Source organism: Artemia franciscana, chromosome 2 (assembly GCF_032884065.1).
Source record: "Artemia franciscana chromosome 2, ASM3288406v1, whole genome shotgun sequence".
NCBI classification, from domain to species: domain Eukaryota; kingdom Metazoa; phylum Arthropoda; class Branchiopoda; order Anostraca; family Artemiidae; genus Artemia; species Artemia franciscana.
In genome coordinates this window covers 58,693,397-58,716,823 of record NC_088864.1, presented here as the reverse complement: position 1 = coordinate 58,716,823, position 23,427 = coordinate 58,693,397, and the positions used below count along the sequence as shown (strand labels likewise).

The 23,427-nt window shown below is 34.9% G+C and overlaps 1 protein-coding gene across 7 annotated transcripts in view; it reads right to left on the bottom strand.

Moving 5' to 3' along the window:
• The window catches only part of LOC136043847 (geranylgeranyl transferase type-2 subunit beta-like), a 35,766-nt gene extending 27,838 nt beyond the window's left edge, over positions 1-7,928 (bottom strand). The window contains exons 1-3 of one of the 7 annotated variants that reach the window (XM_065728788.1): positions 7,869-7,928; positions 3,754-3,789; positions 118-225 (exon numbers count right to left, since the gene is read on the bottom strand). In XM_065728788.1, coding sequence (XP_065584860.1) covers positions 118-225; positions 3,754-3,789; positions 7,869-7,916 — 192 coding nt within the window. In that variant the 5' untranslated portion in view covers positions 7,917-7,928. Of the gene's footprint in view, positions 1-117; positions 226-2,846; positions 2,866-3,753; positions 3,790-4,796; positions 4,845-7,490; positions 7,540-7,605; positions 7,627-7,781; positions 7,836-7,868 lie in introns of those variants that run through there. The other 6 variants (XM_065728790.1, XM_065728791.1, XM_065728792.1 and 3 more) reach the window with 6 other exon arrangements.
• Positions 7,929-23,427: the final 15,499 nt, after the last annotated feature.

Sequence of the window (23,427 nt, the reverse complement as noted above, 5' to 3'; positions counted from 1 at the left end):
CAGCATAACCCACTCTTGCTCGCTTTAAGGTCACATCTCACTCTTTACTGTCAAAGAAGCCAAGATTTTGTATTTAATTAGAATATGGAAAAAGGAAAAAACGTAAAATCGACTCACGTATGCATCCTTGTCAGAACCAAATTTGGTTATAAAATCCACATGCTTTTCAATCATCAACGAAGTTGGGACATCTGAAGTTATCTTAACATCTTTTGGAGGAAAACCCTTTGAAAAATATAGGAAATGAACAAAATAAAACTAGGCACACATGCAGGAATTTTTTGCAGAAATGATCTAATATATGGGAGGGAAAAAATTGCGACAAATACCACAATCTGGCAAATTGTACAAAAATCCTGATACTTTCTAGGGAGGGGGGAGAGGTATAGATCCAAAGGTTGTCACCCAATGTATGCCCCCAAATGGATAAAATACTAGGTTGGTCAATATATCCCCAAAACCAGGTTTTCAAGGTCTTTCAGTGTCGAAGTTTAAGAAGTTCCTCAAATTCAACCCAAAAAGGATCTTTTCAAATGAATGAGCAGGATGTCGGCTGACTGAGCGACAAAAGTATTTTCGACAGTTGGTGAGTAAATTACATTCTCCTAGCATGCTAAATTTCAGGATATTTATCAATACCTATAGTGATATGTGTCACCGCCAATGAGTAACTTGGCTTCCAAATTGCTCTGTAACTGAGAGAATAGCATTGGATACAATTTTGTACCCTGTCTGAACATACAGATCGTACAACAGAAAGATCCTTTTCGGAGTCTGCATACGAGAGTTGAATAAGAAGAGCAATATGTCTTCCATTTATTTTTTTTCCTAGACACGTTATATTGAAGGGTCACTGGAAGGAAGTTGTTCGGCTATTTCGATCACAAATTTCACGTCTAATTCCCTTCTCAAGGACTAAAAATGATTGTCGAGCAACTAGCCTCACTTTTGTACCCAAGGTATACCATGTAACCCCTATGTCAACAGATCAAAATTTTTAGACTGTTTTTTTTTACTCAGAATCAGCAATGTGCCTCCAGGGAGAACAAACTCAGGCGAAGGGCCCCAAATCATGCAGTTGGCCCAATCTTCAAATGCTCTGTTTAGTGGAAAAGGTAGGTAGGTTGTGCCTTGTGAAAAACGGAACATGCATATAATTTCAATATGTGTGACTGGAGCTACAAATTGGGCACACCTCTGAAACGATCAAGGTCTTTTGTGCACCTGTACATCTTACATTACATTGGGTAAAATTTTTAAGATAGCCAATATGTGTCCAATAAATAACTCTCCAGAGATAACTTGTTTGACCCATAGCTATACAAGGATTTTCGATCTGGGGGTATAGAAACCCTTTCCGGGCTTCAGAGTTAATGTGCTGACCAAAAAAAGCTAAGTTTTAAAAAAAAGGGTCATTTTCTGTCATGTAAGGGCTTTAATTAGCAATAGAGCTTGCGTCTAAGGCAGTGCTTTTGCCAAGAAGTCACATAGACGTGAACATATTTTTGGTGAGCAATTGATTTAAGACTTTCTAGATTGGAAATTAACAGCCCAGATTAAAAGATCAAAACAAAATTAAGCAATTATTTGAATAGATAATAAACAATAAATAATATCTATCATTTAATTTTTCCTTAGAAAAAGATAAACTGGTCTAGTTCACTAACAAAAAAAAATTGTTTAACTAGAGAATAAACATGACACGAACTTTCCATAAAAGTTAATACCAGAAAAAAATAAATCAAAGGATTCATGCCTACCTAAAAATCCCATGGAAGTTAAAAGCAGTAAGATGTAAATCAAAAAGTCAGGTTTAACTAAAAGTGACAAATTCAGATTGCCAAACAAAACAGGTTGAATCAAGGAAAAGTAAGCAAAAATATAGAGAAAGAGAAAATAGAATCTAATGAAAACAGAATAATGGAAGTCTGACAGCACATTCCTTGAACAGCCCTTGGTTACCAAAAACATAAACTTGGACAAACTGCTATAATTATACAATTCAAACAACCTTAATGAATACATAGAAAACCTCATTTGCTTACACTGCGTAACATAGTACTAGTGACTAATTATTTTCTAAGAAAAACGACTCATCGTCAATGATTAAGCAGTTAACTTTTTAAGAAAAAAAAACTACTGCCAAATTAAATAGAAACTACAAAAATTCAAAATATTCTTTCCTTTTTCTTAACCATATCTCAGCTTTACTTTTTGTTGATACTTTGTTATCAAGTCATTTAGCTAACAATTGGCCAAGATTACAGCCTTTGGAACTCTTCTATTGTAGTCAACTGTTCTTCTAGAAAATGAGCCTAAGCATATTCTCCTATATTTTATAGAGGAAGAGTGAGGAGAGTCCAAAAATTCTAAGGATTCAGAGTTTAAATAACCATAATATATTACTAGCATCAAAAGATTTTGATCTAGCCCAGATTAAAAGAAATACGTTTACTGGAAGGAAAAGGAAGCAGAAAATACAAAAAAAAAATCGTAAAATTGACGATGTTATTTTTCAGTTTCATTGAATGTGCTTTTGTCATTTTACTTCATAATTAAAAAACAGGAAATCAATCCCTTTGGGGTCTGGTTGACTTTTCTTTCTTTGAAATTTCACCACCAATATTACCAGACACAAAACTTCTTATTTCAAGTTTCATGTCTATAAAAAAAACTCCTTTTGTATAGAATGAAAAACCGAGTTCAAATAACATAAAGTTATAAGATTTTGTTTTTAAATAGATAATTAGTATTATAAAAAATAATTATTTAACAAGTCCTCAAGAATGCAATTAAAATTAAGACAAAGATAACTTAGATAGAAAAAAGGGACAAGTAAGTAATACCATGTCTAGCTACATTTATAAAAATGTTCCAACATTTTAGATTTGCAGGTCATCTGAATCCAGCTAAGCATTATACTTGGACCTCTACTAAACTCCTTCTTGGTGCTCCAATAATGCAGCAGATATTTGAAGAAGTAATACACTTGATAAGCAATCATAGCTCCAGTCAATCACTAATATGGAGACAGCTGCTTAATATTTTCCAACAGGTAACTGAAGCAATTACTTTTCTGAAATACCTTTTTAATCAGAATCAATAGCACTTCAAATGTTCAAATTCCATTAACTCTTTTTTTAGTACTTCAAATGTTCATTAAACTTTTTTTTTGCCAAAAGACAGCCAAGAGCTTCTCATCATAGAGAATACATAGGGCTACAGTAAGTAACTTTCACTAAAATATGACAAACTTTACATGCACTTTCTAATTTTCTGTTTTGCCTCACAGCTGAGGGATTGAGTTGAAATTTTGGCAGATATGTTTTTTTCCAGTCCTCAGAAAATAGTAAACACCAGGGGTGTCAACTGGGGGTGGTGGAATGTTCAAAATATTATTTCTTTGGTGGTTCTACTGGGTAAAACAAAAGTACTACACTACAGATTTGGGAAAACACCTTTTTTTCTAGCTTAAAAAAAAAATAAACAGAAAAAAAAATGCTTATCCCACCCTATGATCTTTTCATGAATTTTCTTTTTTATTTCTGTTGTCAAAAAGGCTCTTTGACAAGCTATTAATAGTAAATTATACTATTAACGTATTAATAACTATAAGACCAAAAATGTATTGACAATTCAAGTACAGCTTCTGTAACATAGCCTACTTGATTAAAAAAAAAAATAATAAAAAAAAAAAAAAATAAAGAAAGAAAAAAGATTAAAAAAAAGCTACAGCAAAGTATGAAGTCTTACCATTGAAATTTTTATGTCCTTTGTATATATACAAACCTGTAAAGATAAATATCAACAGCAACAAAACAGAAAATAAAAATATACATAGTTATCAAATATTGTTCAATTTTTTTTAAGTAATAATTTGATAATAACAAATTCATCTAAGATGCATAAAATAGCCCATCTTAAACAGAGGCTTCTCAGATATATTTTAATAGAAATACAAACACATTAAACCTTATTGAAGTCAGAGCCATACAACAATTTTCAGTCAGTAGGATTGAAGGACCCAAAATGATTAACTTGGGACCATCTCCCCTTCCATTTTTACAGTGATTTTAAATCTGTAGGACTAAAGACTTCAAAATAAGACCCCTATGCATGTCTCCTTCCCTTTCGTTTTTATAGAATGGTAGACTTTTCAAACTTTATAGAAATCAGAACTACATAAGGATTTTGAAACTTTCAAGAATTTTCTAACAGAGGCATAAAAGGACATAACCTTTGTACCATGCCTACACCAACCAATCATTTTTTATAGAAATGCAGACATAATACATTTTGTTAAAATCTAAACATGTTAATTAAATATTTCAAAAATCGTGGACATGTCAAATTTTGCTGAATTCAGGGTGATGCAATAAGTTACATCAGTATTAAGAGGGGACAATAGGAATTCAAATTTGTGATAAAGGAGAGAAGATGAAAGAACCAAAAATTTTGTCATCAATGCACCCACAAATTTTGCACTATAAGGCTCAGGGGAACTTTACAGTACCTATTTACATTTATCTAGGAAGGTACATAAGAAGACACCATATTTGATAACCTGTATAGATAGGAACAAGGAGACCTCTGTGAAGACAAAAATATTGAAAAAAAAAGTTTTGTATTGATTTGTTATGACAAAAATAAGTCTATATTTGTTTTGTCTCTGACTGGCTTGCAACTTCTTGCCATGATTAGTTACAATAATTTATTTTGAAAAAATTTGGTTGGTTTGACTTGTAACACTTCAAAATAAGGCAAAGTTGTTTTTTCCCAATTGGCCTGAAACTTACAGAACATATAGACAGGAACAAGGACGCCTCCATGAAGACAGAAATATTGAAAAATTAGTTATATTGATTTGTTATGACAAAATAAGCCCATAATTGTTTTGTCTCTGATTGAGTTGCAGTTTCCTAGAAAGACCCAGCTTATGGAAAAATATCTTATGAATAGTCGAAGCTATTCAAACATTGTGAACCTATTGTTAAATGACAAATAAGAAAAAAAGTGATATTTGAGGGTTTGAAGTTTTTATAAGGGGACCATACTAAGTTCTGTTAATTACTTTAAAATAATCCAGAATACCCATATTATATTGTTTCTAAGCTTTCCCCCCTCCCTCAGACAATGGAGCAATTTACCTTGAGAACAGTGACAGCACTCTCAATTAGTTTCCTCTGTACTGGCAGCCCTGATGAGCAAGAGCATTAAGTCAAAAGTAAGTCAATAAAAAGATAAATAAGAAACAATTAGTGTTAGTACAAAGTTGAACAGCAAATTTAAACTAGGCTCTATTTTGCTCTATTTTGCTGAGTTTTTTTTTCACTGTCCTTGGTAGGTACAATGCAAACATGCTCTTTCTAAATATACTAATTACTTCTATTACATATTCTATTTTGAGTCCTTGAAGTGACACCTTTTTCCTTATTACTGACCAGTAGAAAATTATAAATGAAAATTCTGAAAAGTACTTTAATATAATCATAAACACTGACTTAGACCAATAATGAAAGTGCATTGCTTCACTTCACCCATTCTCTTCTGATGAATCAATGTAGGATAAGACCCTAGTACTTTTACAGCAGGGGCATAATTTTGTCAAAATTCTGGGGGTGGGCGGCAAAGTTGAAGCCAATTTTCTCAAATCAAGGTGCCATAAAGGTACTATTTAGTACTTTAAAAGTACTACCAAAGTTACTTTATACTACTACATAAAGGTAACTCACAGTACTACAAAGGTAAATATGTACTAAAAACTTATCAATTTTTATTATGTTTGAATTATGCAGGTTTTCTTAGTTTTGGCAATTTTTTTGAAGAAACTAAATTTCATCTAGGGGGGGGGGGGGGGTAACCAAGGTCTAGGAGGGGCAGTTGCCCCCCCCCCTTCCCCATAGCAAATTACATCCCTGTTGAAGAGTGACTAATCTTAGACAAATGTCTTGATTAAAATGTTTCTTTCCTGAACATGGACAAAAGGCTTCAAATTTTGGACATGATGTATAGATATTTATACAACTAGAATAGATCAACAGTTAGGACTAGACAAGTTGGAATTGTTCTACTAAAATCTTGGAAAACTTTCTTTTTGCCTTTTTAATTCACACAGTAGTCACTTCTACAGCCTACCTATTTAAATATGATTATTCAACTTTCCAAATCATATCTTGGACTAAATCTATCAAATAGATATTTTGCCTGAGCTTTAGATACTTTATTCTAACTTTGAAACCCAGTATTGAAGATTGGACAGCATTTTCCAAGATTAGGCTTGAACTTTATATGTATAACCATAATTTGGCTCTACTGTTGACTATCTGTACATTTAAAATGCTCAGTATTATTTATAGCTAAAATATTCAAGCTAATCACATTCTTATTAGAAGATTTTAAAACAAATTCAATACTGAAACAAAATTTCCAAGTGGTATAATAGAAACTTTATAATGATTTGGTTGTTGAAGCAGGGTTTAACTGTCCAATTAGCCTACTGGGAATCATATCCTATACCACAAACTAAACTTTCCTACTATTTGGCATCTATTTAGCATTCTCACTTTCCAGGATGAAACACAATCATTTTAAAAAATTATTTTCTTAGCTTTTTTAGATACTTATATCATCCATAAATAGAGAACATCAAGTTTTATCCTCCCCCTTTATACCTATTTGACAGATATATAGCCCAAATAATATGGATACTCAATGAGTTTTTAATAGGCCTAGTATAACTTTTTTCTATCTGCTGATTGTTTACTATTTGCTGTTCAACTAATAAGAAAAACCATTACAATGCTAAAAATTTGTTGAGTATATAAAGCTTGTGCTAGACCTATATATTTGTCCATTTGGGGGGGGGGGTAAAATTTAGTCATTTGTATTTAGGAATGAAATAAGTAAGTACCTTTGAGTGAGTGATTAACTAACAATCACTATTTTTTAAATAATATAACTCTTTTCTTTTTGCTAATTTATTAGCATTTGCTGTGGAATAACATAGAAGAAAATTTGTGCTATAAAAATTGTAATTTGAATATATAAGTTAGAGTTGACTGAATAATTTATTGAGGGAGGGGGATGTATCTTGAAACATTATCTATTAGTGAGGGGGGAGCAGTGAAGCAATAAACTTTTAGGAACAATGTAAGGAGGCATGTATTTATGATGGTTTTAAAATAATTCTCAAAATTTGTGGTCATAACTTTCTAATACAGATGAAGATGTCACTTTAAATGTCCTACTTCTTCTGTCACAAAATTTGTAACAGAAATGACTTGGTCTATTATATTTAAATATAAAAAGATAAATCAAGTGCTGTGATCATATTCTGCCTTGCTAAGTAATAAAAAGACCCTTAAATTACTATGCAAAGTTTGGGAGTGAGATAGCCTAAATAAGCTAAATATTTCTGATTGTTTTAACTGGTTCCTAGAATTTCATAATGTTTCATCACAAAGAATAGCCTAAATTCCTAAAAGTAATACCAGAAAAAAGCAACAATATTGTAAGCCACTAGGGCCAGTTAACTTTTCACAGAGCCTACGGCTATATTCAGCAGCACTTAAGCATGAGTTTTTCATGCTAAGCTTTGATTTATATATTTGAGAGGGCAAATTGAATATTCAGAAAGACACTAAACCAGAAAGAGTATATAAAAGACGCATCAAGTAATATTTTATCAATTAGCTCGCAAACTAATTATGATACTAATAAATTAACCCCTCCCCATGTTTGATGAAATAACAAGTGTATTTTTCTTTTTGTATTAGGCCTACCACGCTTTTTCTTTTTGAACATTAGCTTTTGAACCATATGTTTGCCAAATAAATTTGCACCATCTGAAAAGAAGGTTAAAAATTTACCGCTTGTGCCACTTTGTAACAGTCAGCAGCAGTTAGATTTAACTGCATTCACTGAGACCTGAAAAGGATTTCTAAGGTAAGTGTAGAAGAAAAAACCCAAAGGAGCGACAATTCCTAAGATACATCTTAGAATACATTTTTTATATACAAAAATTAGAATTTAACAATAATCTTTTCACATACGAAGGAAAAGACCTGGCTTATGGCTTTTTAAAATCGTTGAAGTTTCTGTACTTTTTCCTGTGTTTGTTATTTCTCATTTAATTACCTACCAATGTTATGGCTCATTCTTAAATATATACCTGATCCAGAGTAAAAACTTACGTTGCGCTTAAGATGAGTCTAAACATTTTTAATAATATCAAAACAAGCTCAAAGTTTGATTAATATACATCGTAAGAAATAAATTCAAATCCAGGGACACCAAAGTGAAGGATGAGAGAGGGTAATTGAACCTTAAAATTTGTAAAGCACAGTTTTCAGTTATAAAAAAACTTTTGCTTGATATTTTATCATAAAGAAAAATACAAAATCCCCTGAGTATATTTCAGAACTCCAACTTATCGGTCTATTGTCATTCAAGTGGCCTACTTTACGGCAAGAGAGCTAATTAATTAACCAGTACTGCTTTGCACAAATCGCTGCTTAGAAATTTGATTAGCCAATTTTGGGATGTTTAAGAATAGTACGAGGTGACTTTTTCATTCTAGTGCCAGAGAGATTTTCTGATACATCCTCTTTCCTATGTCAACATCCCTAGAAGATGTAACTAGAAAAAAGCTTTCGAAAAACAAAACTTAAAGAGGTAACCGAGACCAAATGAAACGAACAGAACTAAAATATACCAGAAAATTGAACTGTGTCAAAAATTTCCAAACGCACTACTGTAAGAAGATATTTGAATTTGAGAAAAATGGTTTAATTCTACTACATAGGCAATGCTGATTACAAGCACTACCAAAACTAAAAAAAATATTTTATGAGAAATAAAAATTATGAGAGCCGCAAAATAAAACCGACTGCTTTTGGAAATTGAAGGTGATGGATTTCCAAGTTTCTGTCTTTAAAAGTAAGAGGTTTAGCCCCCAGTACAATAATATACAAAACAAGTAAAATATTTCGCAATCACCATCCTGTCAAGAGATATATGGCAAAAGTATTTTCTTAAATTGCAGCAAAGAAGAAAAAAAAGTACACCTTACTGCAAAACGATGTTTTCAAATACCACTTATATCTGTTTTTCACCACATCACTGCCTTATCAGGTTTTTCAAGTCGTAAGTTATTTTTTCCTTCATTTGTTGTTTGTTTTTCTCTCTATGGTTAGTCCACATTTTTTTTAGCATTGTAAAGAGGGAATAAAAATTAAATAATTATAATAATAAAGACAGCTTGCGTCCATATTTTTATACGTTACTGCTTGATTAGATTCTACAAGTTGTGAGTTTTTTTCTTCTTTTCCCGTCCTTTTATGTTGTTTTCTTTTGTTTTAGTCTTTTGTTTTTATGTGTTTCTCTGTAACTGATTTCCCTGTGTTTACTACTTTAATTTAAACTGTATTTTAAGGCGTTTTTGTTTTAAGGGTGTGTAAAACTGTTCAGTTGTTCAGAAACCCGCAGAATTGATAATCGCACAAGTAATAGAGGCAAAATTTTCGTCTAAAAACAACTTTGAACTAAAAGAGAAGAGTAAGTCACTAGGTTGACCTGTTGTACAGAAAGGAAGAAAAACAGAAGTAAAGAGTGGGGAGAGTGGCAATCTTCATATAACAGTTACTTAACCCCTCAGCATTCGCACTAAACTGTAGCACTGATTATGACTCCGTTATCAAGTGTTGGATCTCTTGGGAGCCGAAGTTTATCTGTGCCATAGTTGCAATAGCTCTTAAGGAGACCAAACCGTATTGACTGTGACTCCATTATGAGATGTTGGATGTCTTGATCAGCACTACAGTTGGTATCGAGTTGTACAAGTTGTTACTCGATCAGTGCTATCAGTACTGCACAGTAAATGTGGATCAGTACTACAATTGATGTCGAATCAATCAGTGTGAATTTTAACAGACTGGCCCGAAAAATCAATAGAGGCATAGTTTTTCTCCCAGAAAATTCCATGTACATAAGGAGAATAAGTAAGGAGTCGCAATCTTTATAAAGAAAAACTTGGTAAACCCTTTAGCATTTACAATAATAGTACTAAGTGGGTGTCGAAGGAATCAGTGTGAATTTACTCCAAAATAATGAAAAATATCTCCTCTGAACATATGTCTTGCACAATAACTAACGGGAATAATAACCTCAACGATTAACTGATTATTCTTCATCATCAAATTTTATTCCGAGATTTAAATTCGTACGCTCCACTCTTTGAAGATTGGAGAAAAACATTAAAAAAACTCAGGGAATATATTGGAAATAAGTCTGATAAAGACCTGAGAAGCTCTTATGTTAACCTAGTATAACCTTCCAGTCTTCATTCAGCATTTACGATAATAGAGCTGTGACAGAATCGGTCCCACAACATTCTCATGATATATACACAGAGCTCAGCTAGAAACTAAAACCTGAACACTTGGCAACTATGACAACCTTGAATATTTATTTAAATCTGTCATAATTGCCGGGGGGTCGGGGGTTGACTATATTCATCCCTGAGGCATTCTAATCCACAAATTCAGGTTTAATGCAAGATAATTGAACTGAAAATAACCTCCGAGCAATAGCTGGAAAAACACATATAGCTGAGGTTAGGTTTATCCAGGAAAGAGAATAAAAACATAAGAGAAGTGCTGACAAGAAGATTAACAGAGTAAGAAGCACCTTACTAAAACATCCGATCAACCAAAAATATTATCTAGTAAGTAAACAATGAAATCTCTATGGAATGACAACATAATTAATGCTTTGGTCTTCCTTATGTTTTGGATATGGATCGCCACTATCTTCCTGAGTTTCTTCTGAAAAACCTCAGATCAATGCTGCAATTCGTAGAATCCTTTCGTAGGGTTTTCTGACGTCATAACCCTGTGATAATTGCAGATTAAATTCTAGTCCGAACTGAGAATTCTTCGAAGAATTCTAGATGGATGCGAAGTTAATTCTGCATACTTGAGCTTTCGGACACGCTCCAAATGTTTAATACCAGCTGAAACAAAATACAGAAGACATAACACACGTGGCACAGGCTAGTAAACAAAATAGTAAAGAAAAAACTTATGTTTCTATGTTTTATAAAGTAAAAGAAAAATAAAAGGGACAGACAATAGAGAGCTACATACCTAAACAAAATTTTACCACAGTCGACAATTTCTCGGATCAATTGTGCAGAATGAAATTTCTTCCATCAACTAAAATGGTGAAACGGTTCACGGACACTCCGCAAATGCTGAACTCTTCGCCCATAATTGTAGAAGCAAAGGTACCAGATCAAGCATTAAGGTCAATAGGAAAATATATTCATCAGCAAAATTCAATGTAGTTCCAACAGATATTTCTTTCAATCAGAGAAAAGAGTTGAAAAGCATCCAAAATATGATAACGGAGCTACAATCAATACACTTTGGTTTTCTTAAGAGCTATTGCAACTGCGGCACAGATCGACGTCCGGCTCCCAAGACATCCATCACTTGATTGCGGAGTCACAATCAATGCACTTTGGTTTCCTTAAGAGCTATTGCAACTGCGGCAAAGATCAACGCCCGGCTCCAAAGACATCCAACAATTGATAACGGATTCATAATCAATACGCTTTGGTTTCCTTACGAGCTATTTCAACTTCGGTACAGATCAATGTCTGGCCCCTATCCAACACTTAATAACGGAGTCACAATCAATACACTTTGGCTTCCTTAAGAGCTATCGCAACTACGGGACAGAACAACGTCCAGCTCCAAAGATATCCAACATTTGATAACGGAGTCAAAATCAATACGCTTTGGTTTCCTTAAGAGCTATTGCAACTGCGGCACAGATCAACGTCAGGCTCTCAAGACATCCATCACTTGATTGCGGAGTCGCAATCAATGTACTTTGGTTTTCATAAGAGCTATTGCAACTGCGGCACAGATCAACATCCGGCTCCCAAGACATCCAACATTTGATAACGGAGTCATAGTCAATACGGTTTGGTTTTCTTAATAGCTATTGCAACTACGGCACAGATCAACGTCCGGCCCCCAAGACATCCAACATTTAATGACGGAGTCACAATCAATACGCTTTGGTTTCCTTAAGAGCTCTTGAAACTGCGACACAGATCAACATCCGGCTCCCAAGATATCCAAAACTTGATAACGAAGTCACAATCAATAGGCTTTGGCTTCCTTAAGAGCTATTGGAACTGCGTCACAGATCAACGTCAAGCTCCCACTATATCCAACATTTAATAACGGAGTCACAATCAATACGCTTTGGTTTCCTTAAGAGCTATTGCAACTGCGGCATAGATCATCGTCCGGCTCCGAAGACATCCAACACTAGATAATGGAGCCACAATCAATATCTATTTGGTTTCCTTAAGAGCTATTGCAACTACGGCATAGATCAAAGTCCGGATCCCAAGACATCCAACACTAGATAATGGAGTCACAATCAATACGTTTTGGTTTCCTTAAGAGCTATTGCAACTGCGGCATAGATCAACGTCCGGCTTCCAAGACTTCCAAGACTTCCAACATTTGATAATGGAGTCCTAATCAATATGCTTTGGTTCCCTCAACAGCTAATGCAATTGCAGCACAGCGCACCGTCCGGCTCCCGAGACAACACAAAACTGTAAATAGCTCTTCTTTTCTTGAGACAATATTTTTCTTGCTATTCTTTCTACTCTTAAGGCTTCAATTTGGGTAAGTTGCGAACCGTCTGTCACTAGACTGTAATGATGCAGGGCATCAGAAGCTAAACATTTTTTTTGTTTTCAATCAGCCCTTGGCCTGAATAGAAAGTAAAGTCGTAAAATTAGTTTTAAAAGTGCGTATTATTGCAGATGTGACGTTTCAAAACTAGTCCTTCCCCCTGACTCGAGTTGTGCATCCAAAGAGGAATCGCAAGCTCCCACATAGATATAAAATTATACTAAAACATGGTCGCACCCAAAACCTAAAGACACATCTTATATTTAAAAACCTTAGAAGATTTACAATAACGTTTTTAAGCTTTTTTGAACATGTTTTACTCAAAGATGAAAAAAGATCCCCTTTTTATTGAACAAAGGCTATATCAGACCTTTTCAACAATTGGTCTCCTATCTACCAAAATTTCCCCATTTCAGCCAATATTTTTGAGAAGATGACAATAACATTAGAACATAAAATATAACATCATATATACTATCTTTATAAATGAGCAATAATTGTGAATGCATGTATTTCTTCTCGAAAACAGCTCCATCTTAAGGTGATTCTCCGAGGTTTGAAGCCAATGCTATTTTCCTATAGCAGTGTAATGCGTATTAACAACAGACACGAGCAGATTCTTTGATGAAAAAATTACTGTGGCTTCATTGAAAGCTTTGACATGAATAGGCCGAACAAATTTGCATTTTTTTTCTTTAGAGCTTCATAAAAAATTAATTAGTGGGGACACCTCTAATTTTTAAAAGTAGCAATAAAATTACTTTTAGAAGACGTAGAGAATTGTAAAGTAGCCTCTCCATTTGCCATGAGATTTCAAAAATTTTAGCCGTGAATTTTTTTTTTTATTATCATCAGTTTCCTTTAAAATTTGCCATTTAAGATATTCTTCCTTTACTGTTTAAAAGGGTTTTACTAATCATATAGCCTTGATTTTTGTGTCGTTTTGTAGATCTTATACCGACAAATAATCCCAAAGATTGTTAATTTTGTAGTTATAACAGATGATTTTTAGCAATAATTCTTAGTATTCAAGATTTCCTCCTTTCTCATTGGCTTAAGCACTCCTTGAGGGGTTTGCCAGAATGTCATTAAGAATGTTGACATCTCCTTAGCATTAAGACCAGATTTAAAAGGAAGCTGAAAACATGTATAATTGGCAACAACACCTTGAGGCAATATCATTTTAACACCATACGAATTGGAATTTGTTAGGTTACAAAGCAGATAACAGTTTGGCTTTACAAGTAAAGAAACACCGATTGTAGGCCTATAAAATGTATGAACATTATTTTTAAAAAGAATATTATTCTTAAAAACACATCATTTTAAACATTATTGGCCTTTAAAAGTAAAGAAACACTGATTGTAGACCTATAAAATGTATGAACATTTTTTTTAAAAAAGAACATTATTCTTAAAAACACATTATTTTAAACATTATTGGCCTTTAAAAGTAAAGAAACACTGATTGTAGGCCTATAAAATGTATGAACATTATTTTTAAAAAGAACATTATTCTTAAAAACACATTATTTTAAACAATATTGGCCTTTAAAAGTAAAGAAACATCGATTGTAGGCCTATAAAATGTATGAATATTATTTTTAAAAAGAACGTTATTCTTTAAAACACATTATTTTAGACATTATTGGCTCTTAAAAGTAAAGAAACGCCGATTGTAGGCCTATAAAATATACGAACATTATTTTTTTAAATCTAAAGTTGTAGGATATTCGTCCATTTTAGTTCCACGGGATCTCATTTTATTCCTAATAGTGCCGTATCTTAGAATATTTTGGTTTTTCCCCGTCATCTCATATAGTTGATGATTTATAAGCTCGTTCATAAATGACTGATTACCCCGGTTTGGAACCGGGGTAATCATATACTTTGCTTTACGGAGTAATGCATATACTTATTAAATTAATGTCATTTAAAGTGATATGCTCCTGAAGGTACATAATAAACATTAGGCACCCTTGCCCTGGGGTCATAAATACAGGTAAGGGAGGAAGGAAACCCCTTAGGAGTATTTAATAAATTTTTGAAACTACTTATATTTATATACTATTCATCAAAAACAAGAGCTAAGAGCTCAAACGGCACTTGTGACAAGGTCAAGAAGAGCCAAGAGCTCATATGATATGAGCTCTAGCAAAATTCTAAGAATCAATAGATTGCTTTAAAAGGAAAATCAGAGGCTTAATGCTGGTCGGGATTTAAAATAAGAGCTTTGAGATACAAGGTACTTCTAAATATCAGAATTCATTCAGATCCGATCACCCACTCGTAAGTTAAAAATACCTCAATTTTTCAAATTTTTCCTCTCCCTTCAGCCCTCAAGATGGTCGAATCGGGGAAAACAACTGTAACAAGTCAATTAGTGCAGCTACCTGACATGCCTACCAATTTTTATCGTCCTAGCACGTCCAGAAGCACTAAACTCACCAAAACACTGAACCACACCACCTAACTCCCCCAAAGAAAACGGATCCAGTCCAGTTACGTCAATTACGTATCTACGCCGTTTATAAGCGTTTTCCAAGATTTCCAGTTTCCCCCTCCAATTCCCCCTCAATGTCAAAAGATCTGGTCGGGATTTGAAAGAAGAGCTCTGAGACCTGAGTTTCTTCTAATTATAAAATTTTATTAAGGTCTGGTCATCCATTCTTAAGTTAAAAAAACCTCAATTTTTCTAATTTTCCCAAATTAACAACTTCTAGCTCCCTCAAAGAGAACGGATCCGTACCAGTAATGCCGGTCCCCCCTCCTAATGACACTGAATCTGGTAGGGATTTAAAATGAGAGATCTGAGTTTCGAGGTCCTTCTAAATATGAAATTTCATAAAGGTACGATCACTCTTTCATAAGTTAAAATACCTAATTTTTTCTATTTTTTAGCATTAACCCTCCCTCCCCAACTCCCCCAAACAGAACAGATCTGTTCCAGTTATGTCAATCCCGTTTCTAGGACTTGTACTTAGTTTTACCACCAAGTTTCATCCCGACCCCTGTACTCTAAGCATTTTCCAAGATTTTAGGCCCCCCCCCAACTTCCTCTTCACCGGATCCGGTCGGGATTTAAAATAAGAGCTCTGAGACGTGATATCCTTCCAAATATCAAATTTCTATAAGATCCAATCTCTCCTTCGTCACTCTAAAATACCTTTTTTTTTAATTTTTCAGAATTAACAATCCTCCTCCCAACTCCCCCGAAGAGAGCAGATCCGTTCCAGTTATGTCAATCTCATATCTAGGACTTACGATTATTTTTACCACCAGGTTTCATCCCGATCCCTCCACTCTAAGCCTTTTCCATGATTTTAGGTTCCCCCTCCCATCTCTCCCCCAATGTCACCGAATCCGGTCGGAATTTAAAATAAGAGCTATGAGACACGATATCCTTCCAAACATCAAATTTCATCGGGGTCTGATGACTCTTTCCTAAGTTAAAAATACCTCATTTTTTCTATTTTTCAGAATTAACCCCCCAACTCCCCCAAAGAGAGCGGATCCGTTCTAGTTATGTCAATTGCGTATCTATGACTTTTGCTTACTTTTCCCATCAGGTTTCATCCTGATCTCTCGACTCTAAGCGTTTTCCAAGATTTTAGGTTCCCCCCTCAATTCCCCCAATATCACCGGATTCAGTTGGGATTTGAAATAAGAGCTCTGAGACGCAACATTTTTCCAAACATCAAATTTCGTTAAGATCCCGTCACCCGTTCGTCAGTTAAAAATATTTCATTTTTCTATTAACCGAAATTTTTCTGAAATATTACCGGCCCCCGAAAAAATATTATTTTTCCGAATTAACCAGCCCCTACCCCCTCCAGATGGTCAGATCTGGAAAATGACTATTTCCAATTTAATCTGGTCCGCTCCCTGATACGCCTGCCAAATTTAGCTGTCCTAGCTTACCTGGAAGTGCCTAAAGTAGCAACTAAATCTCAACGTAATTAGAGTTTACTTATCAACATGGTTTGGACTTCGACAGAATGCTGAAATTTTTCAAATAGAATTTACTTACTAATATTTATATGCTATTCACCAACACTAATAGTTAACCTATAATAGTCTACTATTCAAACAACCCTAATAGGTTAAGGTTAACAATACTGCTACTAATACATTATGACCCCTAAACAATCTCTATACTATTCGCATGTCAATGAAAAATCCACTTTCAATATTCACTTTCAGTGTCGGACCAAGTAATTTTCTCACATCCACTGTCTTCTGGCTCCAAAGTCCGTTTCATTCCGCGATTTGCTGCAGCCCGGACTAAGGCAGGCTCTCTAAGTGGCATGTTCCTAATCAATCGCAAGTCTAATATCTCCGGAAGTAAACAATCGCTCCAAAACTCCTGAAGCTTTGGTAATATGGACAAAAAATATTCTTTTGATCTCGGAATAGTTAAAATTTCCACATCATGCTCATGGTGATATGACATTTCTAGCTGACCTTGAATTTGAGCATAGTATTTGTGATTTTTCTTTAACTCCAATTTTGAATTGTGTGACCATAGGAAAAAATTCTTTACCAATCCTTTTTGGGATGCCACTTCCCTTATGGTCATTCCTCTGGGAATATTATGGACAGTCTTCACTTCAACTGGTGTGCCGTTTTCTAAGCGACCATCAAGAGAAGCTCCAAGAAACTGGATATTTGGATGAATGAGTAGTCCCATTTGATCTCCTTTTATTAATGATACTCCCTCTCTCTGCTCGTACGCCGTCAGTGCAATAGCCTCCAGTTGAATTCCCCTAAGCATTGGAATAGATTTGAAATTAGAATTAATTCGGATATTCTTGACTATGGGTGCGGTTGGAGTATTTTTTTTGCGAGAAGCTATTCTATGAAAATAAGTGGCAGTAATCCTTTTGCTCCTCTCAAATATCCAGTTATCATTTTGCCCCATTGTGTTTACGTAGATCTCCTGCAGTTTGGCTCCATCCAGATTCATATTTTTTGCAACATAATCAGCCTTTGCGATTTCAAATTCCTCTGGATTCATATCAGGCTTGTTGCAATTTGGTCCGTAATTTTGATCGCCTTTAGGCAAACTCCGATTCTCTTTCTTTTTGGCCATATATCTCCCACCCATGGTTGCGTAATATCTTTTCAGATTTGTTTTTGTCCGTTTCCGAAGATTAGAAGTTTTCACCGTGTATTCTTTTGTTATTTTGCAAGGACTGTAGCCAAATGTTTTTTTCCATGTAGAAGATTGCCATTTCGGGCCCAAGGAGTAGGATAGGCTTGCTCCACTTATCCTAGCATGGTATGACCATCGTTTCGAGCGGCTTATTTGTTTTCCGCCTACGAATTTCACTGCAACAGACATATAATTCTCGGCAAGATTGGTCGTTGCATCGTTTCTTAATAAGTCCGCTTTTTTACAAATATTTTCCACGCCAGCTTTTACATCCTCCAAAATAGTTTTCGGAAGGTTATTATAGCGGTTCTCCACAGTTTCTAAGACCCCATTCTTTTTGGCACAGCCAGAATCACACTCTTTATGATTACCAAACACATGCTCTGGGCCTCTTCGAAAGAGTTGTCTTAGATTTTCGGCAGACCCACCATCAGCCGAGTTCTTTTTTATTGCACCCCGTAGATTTTTGGTTAGCTTTAGAATTATGTCATTTGAAAGAAATTTGCTGTGCATCCCTTTTTTTGTCTTCACAACATTATGGAGGTATTTTGTATAGTTCTTGGTCACGTGATTGGCACATTCTTCTTTTTGGATATATGATCCGTATGAAACACTTTGTCTTAGCTTGTAAAAAACACTAGAATCGCCGTCTCCGATGTATTGTAAATACTGAAGGTTATGCATGGCTTCACTTTGGCGAAAACCTTCAACAAGAATGTCGGTTTCCATGCTCTTCGAGGGACCATTGTAGTTCATAAAGCAAACATGATCTTTCACTTTCTGGTTTGCCTTCTTTGAGCTGAAGCAGAGGTAACAATATTTATTTCTTATTCCTACATATAATAATTTTTTCGTAAAGGCATCAATGATTACCCCAACACAACCTTTTGCAGTATAATCGTGTCCTTTGCTGCGTTTATTCCAGCCACCATCACAGATGACCTTAGTCCAGAAAAAATCGTTGATAAACCTGTCCTCATGAATGGCTAATTTCAAGGATTCACGACCATTTTCTTCTAAGACATCTGATAGTGCATCCATCCATGCGTTACCAACTAAGCGTTCTAAATTCATAAACGTTTTCGGATTCATATTTTTTATTCCCAATACACTTAATAATTCGTTCAAAGATGCGTAGCCTCCTCCGGTCCCCATGATACCCCATACAGCTTTCACGTTCACGTTGCCTCGTAAATTGCTGATCTTCTCTTTTTTGTTACCTAATATCTGTTCACTGAAATTTGTTAGGTATTCTTTTACAGTAGTGAGGGGGGCTTCAGGCTCACCTTCTACTCGCTTTTTCCAGCCACAGTCTTGGCAGATAACGACGAGCTTTGTTTGGAGTCCAGTGTTTTTAATTTCTTTCACGCAAAGCTTTGATTTCCCGTCCTTGCAATTGAACTGATGTTTTATTGCTTCTATAAACTCACTAAGCAGATGACGCAAGTTGACTATACAATTTACATCTGGAATTCCAGACAAATCGATTCCAAAGTGTTCTCCTGGCGAACCAAAATCGCAAGAGCTACCAGATGGCGCATTTTTACTAACCGTAGAATCATCTATAATAGTTAAAGCCGGATTCGGAGTTTCGGAAAGCCTGGAACAATTTGGAGACACTGGAAATTTTTCTTGTTCTGGTAAACTTTCTTGTTCGGGCAAGTTTTTCTTCCTGAAAAAAAAACAAGAGCTAAGAGCTCATATGGCACTTATGACGAGGTCGGAAGAACCAAGAGCTCATATGGTATGAGCTCTAGCAAAATTCTAAGAATCAATGGATTGATTGAAAAGGAAAATCAGATAATTAATGCCGGTCGGGGTTTAAAATAAGAGCTCTAAGACACCAGGTCCTTCTAAATATCAAATTTCCTTAAGATCTGATCACCCACTGGTAAGTTAAACATACCTCATTTTTTTAATTTTTCCTCTCCCTTCAGCCCCCCTCAGATGGTCAAATCGGGGAAAACGACTTTATCAAGTCAGTTTGTGCAGGTCCCTGACATGCCTGCCAATCTTTATTGTCCTAGCACGTCCAGAAGCACCGAAATCGCCAAAGCACTAGACCCCCCTAACTCCCCCAAAGAGAGCGGATCCAGTCCGGTTACGTCAATCACGTATCTACGATATTTGTTTATTCTACCCACCAAGTTTCATCCCGATCTCTTCACTCTAATCATTTTCCAAGATTTTCGGTTTCCCCATCCAACTCCGCCTACTGTCACCGGATCTGGTCGGTATTCGTAATAAGAGTGCTGAAGCACAAGATCCTTCTAAATATCAAGTTTCATTAAGATCTGATCACCAGTTCACAAATTACAAATACCTCATATTCTTAATTTTTCAGAATTACCCCCCCCCCCCCCAACTCTCCCAAAGAGTGAGGATCCGGTCCAGTTATGTCAGTCACGTATCTTGGATGTGTGCTTATTCTTCCCACCAAATTTCATCGTGACCTTTCCACTCTAAGCGTTTCCAAGATTTCCGGTCCCCCCCACAATTCCTCCCAATGAAACTGGATTCAGCCAGATCTAAAATAAAAGATCTGAGTTGCAAGATCCTTCTAAATATGAGATTTCATTAAGATTCGATCACTCCTTCGTAACTTAAAAATACCTCATTTTTTCGAATTAACCGTCCAATGACCCAATGACCCAAATTCATTGAACAAAGAAGGTATTGAACTGATAATCAGCCAGGTTTATGATTCAATCACGCTCAAGTTTAATCCAAAGTTTGCAAAATCGAGCAGGCTCTTGTTAGTCTGAGATTTCAAATTGAAAATTTGGAGGAGAGGATTAGTAGAATAGAAAAAAAGCTTGATAATTATGATCAGGAGTCCATGCTTGATAGCCTTGTATTTCATGGGGTAAAGTAGTTACCTGGTGTAGACACTCATACGACAATATCTAACATTATAAATAGCAAAATGTCTGTGCTGGGCCCTTTACTTTATTCAGTTTATGTGAACAAGACGCGCGTTTATCTAAAGGATACATATATTGCTAACAGTATTTGCAAAATCCGCAGATAATTTAATAGTAAAAGCTCATATTACTCTCAAAAGATTAGAGATGTTTACAAGTTTAAGTTTGCTGTGTGTGAATGTAAAGAAAAATTCTTACTGACATTTTGTAGAGTGGGTGATTCTGTTGATATAAGTAGTAAAGTTCAATTAGGTGAAAAGCTGCGGTACCTCGGCTTCCATATTGATTCAAATCTATCGTGGAAGCATCATAGCGACATTATCTCCACCAAAGTTGCACGTGGAGTTGGCATCCTCAAAAGATTGAAGCATATTCTGCCGGAATGTACTCTGCACGATATATTTTGCTATAATCTACCCATATATCATACGGATGTTTAGTTTGGAGAAGCAATTTTATGTTAATTACAAGCTAAATGGCTTTCTCATAGTTTTGATCGGACGATTTCGCTAAAAAAAAAAGGGGGGGGGGGAAAGGAGGCCTAGTTACCTCCAAATGTTTGGTTACTTAAAAATACAACTAGATTTTTTTTATTATATTTTTACAAACGTTTTTGTTAGTAATAAACATACGTACCTTACGAATTAGCTTATGTAACGAACTTATATATGTGTGTATTTTTATTACGTATATGAGGGAGTTTGCCCCCTCGTCAATACCTCGTTCTTTACACTAAAGCTTGAATTTTGTCCCAAATCTTTCAGAATGACCCTTGAATCACAAAGGCCGTAGAATAACTAATTGAAGTTACTAAAAATACTTTAGCGTAAAGAGCAAGGTATTGTGGAAGAGACAAACCCCCTTATTTAAGTAATATTTTATGCTCGTTTTAAGTTTGAATGTTGATCATTACTTCCATTTGAAAAAAAATATTTTCTCATTGTCTTTTTATAAATGATGCTAGAAAATCCTGCGACCCCTTCATGGAAATTCTCTTCCCTCATGAAAAATTCCTCCATGGAAAGATCCTCCCACGTAACCTGCCCCCCCGACCCACCCTAACCCCAACACAAAAAAGTCCCCCTGAAAACCTCTGTACACTTCATAATTAACAACTACTATGTGTAAACAATGGTCTAAGTTTATAAGTTGCCGCCCCTCCCCCGGGAACTGAGGTGGATTTAGTCATCCCCAAAGACATATTTATTAGATTTTTGACTGAGTTAAACAGAATGGTTATCTCAAAATTTTGATCCGGTGACCTTGGAGAAAACTGTGCGTTGGAGGGGGCCTCGGTGCCCTCCAGTTTTTCGGTCACTTAAAAAGGACACTAGAACTTTTAATTTACGTTAGAATGAACCCTCTTGCGACATTCTAGGACAACTAGGTCGATACAATCACCCCTGAGGAAAAAAACAAAAAATACGCACCCGTTATCTGTCTTCTGGCAAAAATACAAAATTCCACCTTTTTTATGATAGGGGCTTGAAACTTCTACAGTAGGGTTCTCGGATACGCTGAATCTGATGGTGTGATTTTGTTAAGATTATGTGACTTTTAGAGGGTATTTCCGCCTATTTTCTAAAATAAGGCACATTTTCTCAGGCTCGTAACTTTTGACCGGTAAGACTAAACTTGATGAAACTTATATATTTAAAATCAGCATTAAAATGCAATTCTTTTGATGTAACTATTTGTATCAAAACTTCGTTTTTTAGTGTTTTGGTTACTATTGAGCCCCTTCGCTCCTTACTACAGTTCGTTACCACGAACTGTTTGAAAATGTAACTTGTATATGAATAAAAGTAATATAATCTACAATAACGTTGGAATAGAACTTACCAATGTCTCAGGTTTTCCCATCCTTTATTTGTTCTTATTTTTTTCTGCCCATTGTGAAAATTCAAATGCTAAACTGTTATCTGACTTGTAACCAACCAAATTTCAATGGTCAGCTGTTACCAATTAGACATGTGAAAAAAATTTAAATTCCCTTTAAATCCGATCGTAATAAACAACAGTATTTAATTATTCTGGTACAACCCTCAAGAGAGCAATTAAGCCAATGAGAAAGGAGAAAATCTCGTTGCGTATTTCAATGCTATAGGAAATAGAATTTGCTTCAAACCTCGGAGAATCACCTTAAAGAGCCAAAAAACTGGCAATTGCAAAAATATTTGCATATATTTTGACAGGGGATTAAAACAATTTAAAAACCTTAAAAATAAAACCAAAAGAATCAAGCTCAGTAGAAATCGTTGTTAAAAATCGGACTTGCTGTAATATTCAACTATATTTGAACAGACTTCTGTATGAAAAGACATTAAATTGTGTAAAGAATTTCTTTTCTTAGTTGAATAAAATTCCAAGTTCAGTTCACAATCGCTAAAGTTATTATGTAAACAACAAAAATATTTCAATATTTTACTGAAAACTAGAGAAATACCTGAGAAACTTTAAAATTAGTTTTTTTTAAAAATAAAGTTGCGCAAAGAGCAAAAAAAACTGGTAATTACAAAATTTCTATATATTTTAAGAAAGGATTAAAACAGTTCAACAACCTTAAAAAAGAAAACCTTTTGAATGCAACCAGTTATATAATATCAGTAAGCCAATGAAATTTACCAAT